Raw genomic sequence first — 13,914 nt, forward strand, 5'->3', positions numbered from 1 at the left:
AGAGGAAAATGAACCATTTATAATGTTTAAAATGTGGGTATTAATAACACCAAGAACATTTTAATAGTTTTGTAGGAATAGGATCAAGAGAGCATGTAGTAGCTCTCATATGTTGAACTAGATCTGTCTGTTCCTGCAAGGTAATCAAACAAAAAGCCCCCATAGTAGCTTAATAGGTGTAGTTGGTAAAACTGTGCTGGAGTCGTCCTTCACAGAAGGTGTCTGTGGAATCTCATTTACGATGTCTAGTATTTCATTTTTAAAGAAATGTAAGAAGTCATTGCAGCTGTGAGAGGAGCCAGTGTCAAGGGTAGGACTATTAGGAAAAGGATTCATTCATTTATCTAGGGTAGAAAAAAAGAGCTAGGATTGTTTTTATTTGTGTCAACTAAATTAGAATAATGTGATGATCTTGCCAACGCCAGAGCCTTTCTGTTTTTAACCAGGTGGCTCTTCCGTGTGATATAATGAATTAGATTTCTGCCCTCTCCCTTCTAGTTCACAACCCTCATCTTTCATCTTGCGAGTTGTGTCATTGAACCACGGTGAGCTTTGATTGGTGCTACAGTAATATTTATTTCTGTTCCTATTATTTTGTTCTATACATTATGTAGTGTTAGTTTTTTGCTTATTTGCGTATTATTAATATCATGTATTATTCAGTTTTTTATTAAAAATCATAAATGGGTTCAAAACGGGTTCTTTTTGTTAAAGTTCTGATGCCGCCTTTGAATGCAAACATCAACCTCTCTTTCTTACTCTCACCTGAAGAAGGTGAGGTCTTCAAAGCTTGTGATTAATTATTGTTTAGTTAGTCCGATAAAAGGCATCACATCCCCTTCTCTTGGTCTATCATCTCCGGATTGATATGGGTGCCATTTATCAACAACAACAAGTTTGAAACTTAAATCATTTTCTTTATTGAAAAGATCATATTCCTGCAGTAATGCATCTAATACAGGAGGCATATTGACTTATTTATTTGTTATGCTCTCTTAATATTTTAATGGAAGCATAGTATAGCACAGGGGCATTCTAAATGAAATCATATTTAATAACCATTTTAGTGTATGAACACTTCCATGTTAAACATAATAAAAACAATTCTATAATACAATAATAACAAATAAAAACCACAGCTTCACTGAAACCACATATTAATACATTCAAGTGTCAGTTTGACACTACAATACAATCCCTTCTTGGTGTGTGTGTGTGTGTGTGTGTGTGTGAGTTTACTACATTCTAACAGAGTTTCATTAAGCTGCAGACAGACAAACAGAGCCCCACAATCCTGTTCAGTTTGACATTACAATATAATCCCTTCTTGGTGTGTGTGTGTGTGTGTGTGTGTGTGTTAGTTCACTACATTCTTCCAGAGTTGAGTTTCATTAAAGTTACAGAGCCCCACAATCCTGTTCAGTTTGACATTACAATATAATCCCTTCTTGGTGTGTGTGTGTGTGTGTGTGTGTGTGTGTGTGTGTGTGTGTGTGTTAGTTTACTACATTCTTCCAGAGTTGAGTTTCATTAAAGTTACAGAGCCCCACAATCCTGTTCAGTTTGACATTACAATATAATCCCTTCTTGGTGTGTGTGTGTGTGTGTGTGTGTGTGTGTGTGTGTGTGTGTGTGTGGTGTGTGTGTGTGTGTGTGTGTGTGTGTGTGTTAGTTTACTACATTCTTCCAGAGTTGAGTTTCATTAAAGTTACAGAGCCCCACAATCCTGTTCAGTTTGACATTACAATATAATCCCTTCTTGGTGTGTGTGTGTGTGTGTGTGTGTGTGTGTGTGTGTGTGTGTGTGTTGTTTACTACATTCTTCCAGAGTTGAGTTTCATTAAAGTTACAGAGCCCCACAATCCTGTTCAGTTTGACGCTACAATATAATCCCTTAAAAGGGAAAGGCAATTTACTTATTTTATGTGTGTGGGGGGGGGGGGGGGGGGGGGGGGGGGGGGAGTCATTTTAAATGGGGGGGGTGGGGGGGGGGGGGGGTGGGGGGAGTCAGCGAGGCAAGCAGCAACCAGAGTCCCCCCTTGCTTCAGATGGTTTTTGGTATGCTCCAGATCGATCCATCTGAGACGGTGAGTGCTGAGGTCCAATCTTAATACCGTTTGCCTGAAAATGAAAAAGACAAATTCTAAAAATGTTTGTTGTTATTTATTCATAGATTTATTTTTAAGGTTATCAAAATAATTCCATTAAATGTTACCTATTTGTGCACTTCTATTGGCAACATAGGTTTCAAATGCGCAGATTTGAAAGAAGCGTATTTTCGAAGCCTTATTCTCAGGCTATCTTGTTTTAAGATGCTTTAAAATGAAATCCAGGTTTACTATAACAATCCTTCCCAACTGCACTTAGAGAGATGTGTAGCTGATGGATGGAATTATTTTGTCAGCTGCATTCGCTAACTGAACTCCAGTAACACTTGAAAAATGCACCTACCTCGTTGTTTACATCAAATAAGCCATGCTGGATCTTGTGGTATACCTCTTTGGCAGTGTCTATAAATGCCTAGGAAACAGAAGCCAGATTAATCTTAATTAATCTAAAGATAACACAGAACCTCCCTGACCCTCAAGCAAGTCAGCGAGGCTCTAGAAATTGAGGCTAGAACTCCGTACAGTCCTATAAAAAGTGCTTGCAGCTACAATTTCATAGCTTGCAGGGTGTGTCTCAAATGGGCAGTTTTGAAAGAAACACATGCTATAGCAAACATGATTTTTTTTTTTTTTTTTTTTTTTTCAAAAACATAATCTCTGGTACTGCACTGGATTAAATAAATCAGTTTGCAAGCCGTGCTTTCAGATAGTGTTGCACTTCCTGTGTCCCCTGTAAGGTGAAACTGTCGCCACCCCTTCTTCCCATCTTCCCTGTCAGTAACCAATCAGCTGCTTCCCCTCCTGACTGACATGCTTTCAGCCAGTGACCCAGGAAGTGCAAACAGATAAGCGGAGAATAGGGCATAGAAACTGAGGGCTTCCTTTAACCTGAAGCAGGACCAGATACCATGTTTAAGAATGAAAAATCCATGTTTGCTTGAACACGTGTTTCTTTCAAAACATACCTGAGAGCTATGCAGTTAATCAAAGTGCAAAATGGGTCAGATTTATACAATTATTTTGTCAGCTGCCATCGCTTTAAGCAGGTTAAAGAAGAACACATTTCAATTAATAGCGAAATCCAGTTTAACTGTAATCTTTAACAGTAAATGTGATGTGCTCTCCACACACACTGATCCTGGCTCTAGCTGTGCACTCCACACACACTGATCCTGGCTCTAGCTGTGCGCTCCACACACACTGATCCTGGCTCTAGCTGTGCGCTCCACACACACTGATCCTGGCTCTAGCTGTGCGCTCCACACACACTGATCCTGGCTCTAGCTGTGCGCTGATCCTGGCTCTAGCTGTGCGCACACACACTGATCCTGGCTCTAGCTCTAGCTGTGCGCTCCACACACACTGATCCTGGCTCTAGCTGTGCGCTCCACACACACAGATCCTGGCTCTAGCTGTGCGCTCCACACACACACATCCTGGCTCTAGCTGTGCGCTCCACACACACATGATCCTGGCTCTAGCTGTGCGCTCCACACACACTGATCCTGGCTCTAGCTGTGCGCTCCACACACACTGATCCTGGCTCTAGCTGTGCGCTCCACACACACTGATCCTGGCTCTAGCTGTGCGCTCCACACACACACTGATCCTGGCTCTAGCTGTGCGCTCCACACACACTGATCCTGGCTCTAGCTGTGCGCTCCACACACACACACACTGATCCTAGCTGTGTGCGCTCCACCACACATGATCCTGGCTCTAGCTGTGCGCTCCACACACACTGATCCTGGCTGGCTCTAGCTGTGCGCTCCACACACGCGATCCTGGCTCTAGCGAGGCGTCCACACACACTGATCCTGGCTCTAGCGCTAGGACAACACACACGCGGCTCTAGGTGCGTCCACACTAAGGATCGAGATCGAGCTGTGCGCTCCACACACACTGATCCGACTGGTCTGGGCTGCTAGAGGTGTGTGCGCTACACACACTGATCCTGGCTCTAGCTGTGTGCTCCACACACACACCCACGATCCAGCTGTGCGCTCCACACACACACCTGATCCTGGCTCTAGCTGTGCGCTCCACACACACTGATCCTGGCTCTAGCTGTGCGCTCCACACACACTGATCCTGGCTCTAGCTGTGCGCTCCACACACACTGATCCTGGCTCTAGCTGTGCGCTCCACACACACTGATCCTGGCTCTAGCTGTGCGCTCCACACACACTGATCCTGGCTCTAGCTGTGCGCTCCACACACACTGATCCTGGCTCTAGCTGTGCGCTCCACACACACTGATCCTGGCTCTAGCTGTGCACTCCACACACACTGATCCTGGCTCTAGCTGTGCGCTCCACACACACTGATCCTGGCTCTAGCTGTGCGCTCCACACTCACTGAACACACTGATCCTGGCTCTAGCTATGTGCGCTCACACTGATCCTGGCTCTAGCTGTGCGCTCCACACCGACTGATCGACACCCTCTAGCTGTGCTGTGTGACACTGATCCTGGACTTCTAGGCTGCGCTCTCACACATCACACCACAACACTGATCTGGCTCTAGCTGTGCGCTCCACACACACGATCCTGGCACTACGTGGGCTGTGACTTAGGACTCACTGGACAGGACCCACCAGATCGGCTCTAGCTGTGCGCCCGGGACTGATCCTGGCTCAGCTGATCCTGGCTGGCTCTCGCTGGCTGGTGTCCACACACACACACACTGATCCTGGCTCTAGCTGTGTGCGCTCCACACACACTGATCCACGCTCTAGCTGTGCGCTCCACACACACCGATCCTCGGCTCTAGCTGTGCGCTGGATGTGGATCCTGGCTCTAGCTGTGCGCTCCACACACACTGATCCTGGCTCTAGCTGTGCGCTCCACACACACTGATCCTGGCTCTAGCTGTGCGCTCCACACACACTGATCCTGGCTCTAGCTGTGCGCTCCACACACACTGATCCTGGCTCTAGCTGTGCGCTCCACACACACTGATCCTGGCTCTAGCTGTGCGCTCCACACACACTGATCCTGGCTCTAGCTGTGCGCTCCACACACACACACACCACACACTGATCCTGGCTCTAGCTGTGCGCTCCACACACACTGATCCTGGCTCTAGCTGTGCGCTCCACACACACTGATCCTGGCTCTAGCTGTGCGCTCCACACACACTGATCCTGGCTCTAGCTGTGCGCTCCACACACACTGATCCTGGCTCTAGCTGTGCGCTCCACACACACTGATCCTGGCTCTAGCTGTGCGCTCCACACACACTGATCCTGGCTCTAGCTGATCCTGCGCTCTAGCTGTGCGCTCCACACACACTGATCCTGGCTCTAGCTGTGCGCTCCACACACACTGATCCTGGCTCTAGCTGTGCGCTCCACACACACACACACTGGCTCTAGCTGTGCGCTCCACACACACTGATCCTGGCTCTAGCTGTGCGCTCCACACACACTGATCCTGGCTCTAGCTGTGCGCTCCACACACACTGATCCTGGCTCTAGCTGTGCGCTCCACACACACTGATCCTGGCTCTAGCTGTGCGCTCCACACACACTGATCCTGGCTCTAGCTGTGCGCTCCACACACACTGATCCTGGCTCTAGCTGTGCGCTCCACACACACTGATCCTGGCTCTAGCTGTGCGCTCCACACACACTGATCCTGGCTCTAGCTGTGCGCTCCACACACACTGATCCTGGCTCTAGCTGTGCGCTCCACACACACTGATCCTGGCTCTAGCTGTGCGCTCCACACACACACACACACACTCTAGCTGTGCACACACCACACACACTGATCCTGGGTCGCGCACACAGTCGACACACACTGATCCTGGCTCTAGCTGTGCGTCCTAGACGACATCCTGGCTCTAGCTGTGCGCTCACACACACGATCCTGGCTGTAGCTGTGCGCTCCACACACATGATCGAGATCGACACACGCTGAGCTCCACACACACACTGATCCTGGCTCTAGCACACACACACACACACACACATCCTGGCTCTAGCTGTGCGCTCCACACACACTGACACTGGCTCTAGCTGTGCGCTCCACACACACACACACACACACATCCTGGCTCTAGCTGTGCGCTCCACACACACTGATCCTGGCTCTAGCTGTGCGCTCCACACACACACACTGTGCCACACACACACTGACACACACTGATCCTGGCTCTAGCTGTGCGCTCCACACACACTGATCCTGGCTCTAGCTGTGCGCTCCACACACACTGATCCTGGCTCTAGCTGTGCGCTCCACACACACTGATCCTGGCTCTAGCTGTGCGCTCCACACACACAGTGATCCTGGCTCTAGCTGTGCGCTCCACACACACTGATCCTGGCTCTAGCTGTGCGCTCCACACACACTGATCCTGGCTCTAGCTGTGCGCTCCACACACACTGATCCTGGCTCTAGCTGTGCGCTCCACACACACTGATCCTGGCTCTAGCTGTGCGCTCCACACACACTGATCCTGGCTCTAGCTGTGCGCTCCACACACACATCCTGGCTCTAGCTGTGCGCTCCACACACACACCTGGCTCTAGCTGTGCGCTCCACACACACACACATCACACACACACTGATCCTGGCTCTAGCTGTGCGCTCCACACACACTGATCCTGGCTCTAGCTGTGCGCTCCACACACACTGATCCTGGCTCTAGCTGTGCGCTCCACACACACTGATCCTGGCTCTAGCTGTGCGCTCCACACACACATCCTGGCTCAGCTGTGCACTCCACACACACACACCACTAGCTGTGCACACACACACTGATCCTGGCTCTAGCTGTGCTCCACACACACACACACATCGACTTGTACGTGAGGTGTGTGTGACTACACCACGAGGTGTGATCCTGGCTCCTCTAGCTGTGCGCTCCACACACACTGATCCTGGCTCACACACAGAGTGATCCTGGTTCTAGCTGTGCGCTCCACACACACCGATCCTGGCTCTAGCTGTGCACTCCACACACACACACACACACACACACACACACACACACACACACACACACACACAGTGATCCTGGTTCTAGCTGTGCGCTCCACACACACACTGATCCTGGTTCTAACTGTGCTCCACACACTGATCCAGGTTCTAACTGTGCTCCACACATACAAATTGATTCTGAATCTAGCTGTGCAAGCCACACACACTCACATTGATCCTTGTACTAGCTGTGCTACACACACACACACACACACACACACACACACACACACACACACACAATGATCCAGGTTCTAGCTGTGCGCTCCACACACACTGATCCAGGTTCCTACCTCCTCCACATTGGCTGCAGTCTTGGCCGACGTTTCCATGAAGATCAGACCATGCTCCCTGGCAAACGCCTCCCCCTCCTCCCTCCCAACATCACGCCGCAATTCCAGGTCACTGGAGCCCGGAGAAACGAGAGGGAAAACCGGGAAAAAAAACCAGACAGACAAGCGACCTGCATCAACCTTTTAAACGTAGTAGAAGCAGTCTTACCTGTGCTCTACCATGCCTTCACAATCCTTTTTTACTTTGCTTTTACTATGGGAAACTTTTATCAGGCTACCCGCAATGTCACCAAGCCAGGAACACTTCTGTTGTCAATAAATTCATTTTATGAGACTAAAGCTTTATAGGTATTGTAGACCAATTGCATACCTGTATCACTTAGAAAAGTCTCCCATAGTAAATGCATAGCAAAGTGTAATTATAGTATAACCATGGAAAAAAACACGAGGAAAAAGTGCAAAAATACACTGCAAAATACAGTGAGTCTGGGGGTCATCTTTGATCCTGATCTCTCATTTGAGGCTCATATTAGGGAAGGTACTAAAGTATCTTTTTACCATTTGAGAAATATAACCAAACTTAGAGCAATTATTTCTGTATCTGATGCCGAGAGACTAAAGCATGCCTTTGTTTCATCTAGAATTGATTATTGTAATGCACTTTTTTCTGGTGTCCCAAAACGTGTGGTATCCCGCTTGCAGCTTGTTCAGAATACCGCTGCTAGAATTCTGACTAAAACCAGGAAACGTGAACATGTTACCCCTGGTTTAGCCTCTTTACACTGGCTCCCTGTGCAGTACAGAATTGATTTTAAGATTTTGCTGTTAACTTCCAAGGCTCTGAATGGATTAGCAGCTAGTTATTTGCAGGACTGATGGCTTTGTATTATTATGTGCATACTGTTATTTAAATCTCTGGTCAGACGCAGAGAATAAAGTGAAAATGATTGAGTAGCAAAGCCCCTGCAGCCCGGTGCACAACGAACAATAAAGAACTCCAGTCAAATACTCTGAAAAGTGGGGAGGGATTTATTACAGTATTACGCAAGGCACTGAAAAAACAGAGAAGCCAGCTGAACTGTAGATGGAGTTTCGAGCAGTAAGTTGGACTTTAGTGTTTCGTACCTTTTGTTTCCGATCAGCATGATCACCATGTTGGAGCTGGCATGCTGCCTGGCGTCTTCCAGCCAGGAGGTTAAATGGTTAAACGTCTCCCTTCTGTTAAAAAAACAAAACAAGAAGCATTATTCACGCTGCAGTACACTGCCGCCCCTGTGTGGTGAACTGCTGAACGGTGTTGATTTGTTCAACTTTCCCTTGTGTTGTTATGCTGTTTACAGTCATTCTGAGTGCTTCTGGGTCACTTCAATCTTGAGTTCATTGTTCTCTAAATCTGCCTTCACCCGGCTAAGCTGCTCTGAGCTCGTCTGGAGAATCCTAACGGCCGGGCACCGACCAGCCTTGCGTATTCCATTCCAGAGACAGATACAGAAAGAGAACAATGACACAGCACTGCCCTAACACTGGAGCAGCAGAACCACACACAATGACACAGCACTGCCCTAACACTGGAGCAGCAGAACCACACACGATGACACAGCACTGCCCTAGCACTGGAGCAGCAGAGCCACACACGATGACACAGCACTGCCCTAACACTGGAGCAGCAGAGCCACACACGATGACACAGCACTGCCCTAACACTGGAGCAGCAGAACCACACACAATGACACAGCACTGCCCTAACACTGGAGCAGCAGAACCACACACGATGACACAGCACTGCCCTAACACTGGAGCAGCAGAACCACACACGATGACACAGCACTGCCCTAACACTGGAGCAGCAGAACCACACACAATGACACAGCACTGCCCTAGCACTGGAGCAGCAGAACCACACACAATGACACAGCACTGCCCTAGCACTGGAGCAGCAGAGCCACACACGATGACACAGCACTGCCCTAACACTGGAGCAGCAGAGCCACACACAATGACACAGCACTGCCCTAGCACTGGAGCAGCAGAGCCACACACAATGATGGCAACGCCAGTAAACAATAAGGGGGATGTAAAGAAATGACAGTTGAAGTCACTGCTCTTTAACCTCACACGTTAAAACTCACCAAGGTAGTGACACAGCGCCACCACACCCTCTAGAGGCTGGAGGTCACAATTACACCAAAGCAGCTTGCAGATCCATAACTTCAAACATTGAATTACAAAACCAAAACACACCTCTCTTAAACTCTACACAGTTAAAACTAAAAGAAACTCGAGAAAGACAAGCAGGCAAACTTTCTGAAGAAAAGACAATTCATAGAAAAGCAGGAGTTCAGTGGAAAATAAAGCACATAGGACACATCTTGTGACAAGCCCTTGTGATGTCACAGACAGACCCCTTACCTGGTGATGTCATACACCAGCAAGGCCCCCGCGGCCCCTCTGTAGTACGAGCGGGTGATGGATCGGAACGACTCCTGCCCTGCCTGAAGAAAAAACACAAAACACACAAACACACTGGAGTGGAATGAGGCAGTTCAAATTCCTCAGGTAAGCTCAGAGCAGCTCAAAGCCAGGTACATGCAGATTGAGAAAAACGTGCTCGACATTGCCAGAATCACTCAGGACAATAGCACACATCATACAATAGTAAGGGGGGAATATTAAGATTAAACTCTTAAAGGGACCGTAGCAAACATAATACATCTTACATTTATTCTGTGTTTTGACAAAATAGCCAGTACTACACTAGATTAAATAAATATCTGACTTTACCCTGATCTCTGCTATTAGCTGATGTGTTGCTGCTGCTATTTCATGTATTCTGCTGCTATTCTGTATTCTGCTCTTTCCACTGTATTTAATGCACTGTTTCATGTATTCTGCTGCTATCCTGTATTCTGCTCTTTCCACTGTATTTAATGCACTATTTCATGTATTATGCTGCTATCATGTATTCTGCTCTTTCCACTGTATTTAATGCACTGTTTCATGTATTCTGCTGCTATCCTGTATTCTGCTCTTTCCACTGTATTTAATGCACTATTTCATGTATTATGCTGCTATCATGTATTCTACTCTTTCCACTGTATTTAATGCACTATTTCATGTATTATGCTGCTATCCTGTATTCTGCTCTTTCCACTGTATTTAATGCACTATTTCATGTATTCTGCTGCTATCCTGTATTCTGCTCTTTCCACTGTATTTAATGCACTGTTTCATGTATTCTGCTGCTATCCTGTATTCTGCTCTTTCCACTGTATTTAATGCACTATTTCATGTATTATGCTGCTATCATGTATTCTGCTCTTTCCACTGTATTTAATGCACTATTTCATGTATTCTGCTGCTATCCTGTATTCTGCTCTTTCCACTGTATTTAATGCACTATTTCATGTATTCTGCTGCTATCATGTATTCTGCTCTTTCCACTGTATTTAATGTATTTTTTATTTTTTTTTATAAACTGTATATCAAGTTTTATGCATTTCTCTGTGTTTGAAGTATTATGGGTTTTCTTGTTGTTGCTGCATCTTGTAAAGCGCTTTGTGATGGTGCGCCGCTATGAAAGGCGCTATATAAAATAAAGATTGATTGATTGATCCCTTTGATCTTTAACCTAGAGCAGTATCACATTTCTTTTAATGAAAATGCAAATCTGCTATGATATGTGCATCAAAACTACACATGTGAGACCTATATATAGTGAATGGCAGTGCAGGCCAATTACATTGTATGGGTAAAACAAAAAGAAAGTTCTCTGTTTGTATGCCTTACTTTCAGATAGTCTTGCACTTCCTAGCTGATTTCACAGGGACAGTGTAATTGCCCCCAACCGCTTCATTAACCAATCAGCTGCTGCTTCCCTATTGATTGACATCTTCTCAGTCAGTACTAAAATACTTACTGTGTCCCAGATTTGAAGTTTGATCTGTTTCCCATTGATGTCTATCATTCTTGCTCCAAACTCAACCCCTGTGACGCGAAAGAGAGGAAAGCAAAGCGATTAGTGTAAAAAAAACTTGATCTTCAATGGCTCTGTATTACACTGAGGGGCAATGGCAGCACAAGTATAGGGCAGCTGCAATGGGGCGAGGCTGGTAGAATGGGACCACAGCGTGCTCACTATACCCTCAGTGATCTTCAGTGGCACTGCAATGGCAGCACAATAACGGTTCTGTATTATACTAAGGGGCAATGGCAGCACAATTATAAGGCAGCTGCAATGAGACGAGGCTGGTAGAATGGGACCACACTATAGTAACTAAACTCTTCCCTGATGATCTTCAGTGGAACTAGTTTCTTACCTATAGTGAGATCGTGAACTGGCTGAAACCGCTTGTCTGTGAACTGTAGAAGCAGGCAAGACTTACCCACACCTAGCAAAGAAGAGAATTACATCATCAGCTGCCATCATTAGAATTGGGCAATAACATTGAGACAGAGAGAATGAACTCAGCTTATCTGCAGAATGTTACTGCTATTATACACTCCCTGGCCACTTTATTAGGAACCTTCCAACGCCTTGTGGAGTCTGTGCCATGTCAATAATGAGAGAATGGATCCTGGAGAACCTTCCAACACCTTGTGGAGTCTGTGCCATGTCAATAATGAGAGAATGGATCCCGGAGAACATTCCAACACCTTGTGGAGTCTGTGCCATGTCAATAATGAGAGAATGGATCCCGGAGAACCTTCCAACACCTTGTGGAGTCTGTGCCATGTCAATAATGAGAGAATGGATCCTGGAGAACCTTCCAACACCTTGTGGAGTCTGTGCCATGTCAATAATGAGAGAATGGATCCTGGAGAACCTTCCAACACCTTGTGGAGTCTGTGCCATGTCAATAATGAGAGAATGGATCCCGGAGACACCTTCCAACACCTTGTGGAGTCTGTGCCATGTCAATAATGAGAGAATGGATCCCGGAGACACCTTCCAACACCTTGTGGAGTCTGTGCCATGTCAATAATGAGAGAATGGATCCTGGAGACACCTTCCAACACCTTGTGGAGTCTGTGCCATGTCAATAATGAGAGAATGGATCCTGGAGACACCTTCCAACGCCTTGTGGAGTCTGTGCCATGTCAATAATGAGAGAATGGATCCTGGAGAACCTTCCAACGCCTTGTGGAGTCTGTGCCATGTCAATAATGAGAGAATGGATCCTGGAGAACCTTCCAACGCCTTGTGGAGTCTGTGCCATGTCAATAATGAGAGAATGGATCCTGGAGAACCTTCCAACGCCTTGTGGAGTCTGTGCCATGTCAATAATGAGAGAATGGATCCCGGAGAACCTTCCAACACCTCGTGGAGTCTGTGCCATGTCAATAATGAGAGAATGGATCCCGGAGAACCTTCCAACGCCTTGTGGAGTCTGTGCCATGTCAATAATGAGAGAATGGATCCCGGAGACACCTTCCAACGCCTTGTGGAGTCTGTGCCATGTCAATAATGAGAGAATGGATCCCGGAGACACCTTCCAACGCCTTGTGGAGTCTGTGCCATGTTAGATCAGAGCAAAGGGTCCTAATACAGTGACCAGGAGGTGAAAACATGGAAAATGTATTTTAGTTGATGTCTTTTTCAGATGATTCGGTTGGAAAAACAAATTTTTAGTTCAGTTCGTTTCTGTAATATGATTTTAATTTTTTGGAGAATCACAAATTCTCAAACAATACTTAAATAGAATATCTCATATACTGCTACCGCAAAATAAACAAAACAATATTGATTTTTATTAAAAAGCATATAATAATAATAATAATAATAATAATAATAATAATAATACGTTTCCTGTTAGCATTGTATAAACTAATACTACCAACAATTTTTTTTTTTTTTTTTATTATTAGCAGATACGAAATAGAAATTAATTAACAACAATAACAACAAAGTAACGTTTCACTAAATAAAAACACTACAACAACACAAACAATTACATTATATTACCTTGCTAATAAATGTTCGCAAATGACATGCCAACCCGTATTGCTAAATAAGCTACATAATCAATAAATGCAATATACTGCCCCCCCCCCACCACCACAAAAACACGGATTCTGGTCCCAGGCAGGACCCCCTCAGGAAAAATCGATCAGTATCGGGCGCCTCCCTCAATTTTCTAAATGTTTCCCTATGGTTGCCTGGCTACATAAGCAAAGAAACACAAAAGTGCACACACGCTGATCGAGTTTCGGTTTCCAATAATGAAAAGCAAGAGAAGCTGTACGCACCTGTGTCTCCTATAATAATGTATTTAAACAGGTATAAATACGACATCGTCACAGGCTCCCAGTGTGGGGGGGGGGGGCGCGGGAAACTGAACAAACAGTACTGTCTTGTTTCGAGGCTATTTATAATAGACGATTTGTTCTCCTTCTTTTCCCCCTTAGTAGAGGTATATAAATATATTTGTTAAAGTTTAAATCGTATGTGAATATTGCTGTGCTTGTGAGCTCGCCCCTGCACCGCACAGCACTGGAAATGCAAGCGGAACTGCAGGGGGCGGGGCCTGT

At 46.2% G+C, this 13,914-nt stretch overlaps 1 protein-coding gene across 1 annotated transcript; it reads right to left on the bottom strand.

The window, feature by feature from the left end:
- Positions 1-2,007: 2,007 nt before the first annotated feature.
- Positions 2,008-13,898, bottom strand: LOC121307327 (ras-related protein Rab-2B-like). Its single transcript, XM_041239505.1, has 8 exons — positions 13,633-13,898; positions 11,703-11,774; positions 11,303-11,370; positions 9,796-9,878; positions 8,512-8,604; positions 7,387-7,498; positions 2,452-2,520; positions 2,008-2,121 (listed from the first exon to the last, which is right to left on the bottom strand). Exons 1-8 carry the CDS (start codon positions 13,676-13,678, stop codon positions 2,008-2,010), a joined length of 657 nt encoding a protein of 218 aa, XP_041095439.1. The 5' UTR covers positions 13,679-13,898.
- Positions 13,899-13,914: the final 16 nt, after the last annotated feature.

This window comes from Polyodon spathula, chromosome 55 (genome assembly GCF_017654505.1).
Source record: "Polyodon spathula isolate WHYD16114869_AA chromosome 55, ASM1765450v1, whole genome shotgun sequence".
Classification (NCBI taxonomy): domain Eukaryota; kingdom Metazoa; phylum Chordata; class Actinopteri; order Acipenseriformes; family Polyodontidae; genus Polyodon; species Polyodon spathula.

Excerpts from the sequence above, each read along its gene's own strand:
- LOC121307327 (XM_041239505.1), bottom strand. The coding sequence starts at position 13,678 with ATGTCGTATTTATACCTGTTTAAATACATTATTATAGGAGACACAG. Across the intron at positions 11,371-11,702 it reads AGTTCACGATCTCACTATAG|GGGTTGAGTTTGGAGCAAGA; the intron begins GTAAGAAACTAG and ends TTCGCGTCACAG. Across the intron at positions 9,879-11,302 it reads AACTTCAAATCTGGGACACA|GCAGGGCAGGAGTCGTTCCG; the intron begins GTAAGTATTTTA and ends TTTTTTCTTCAG.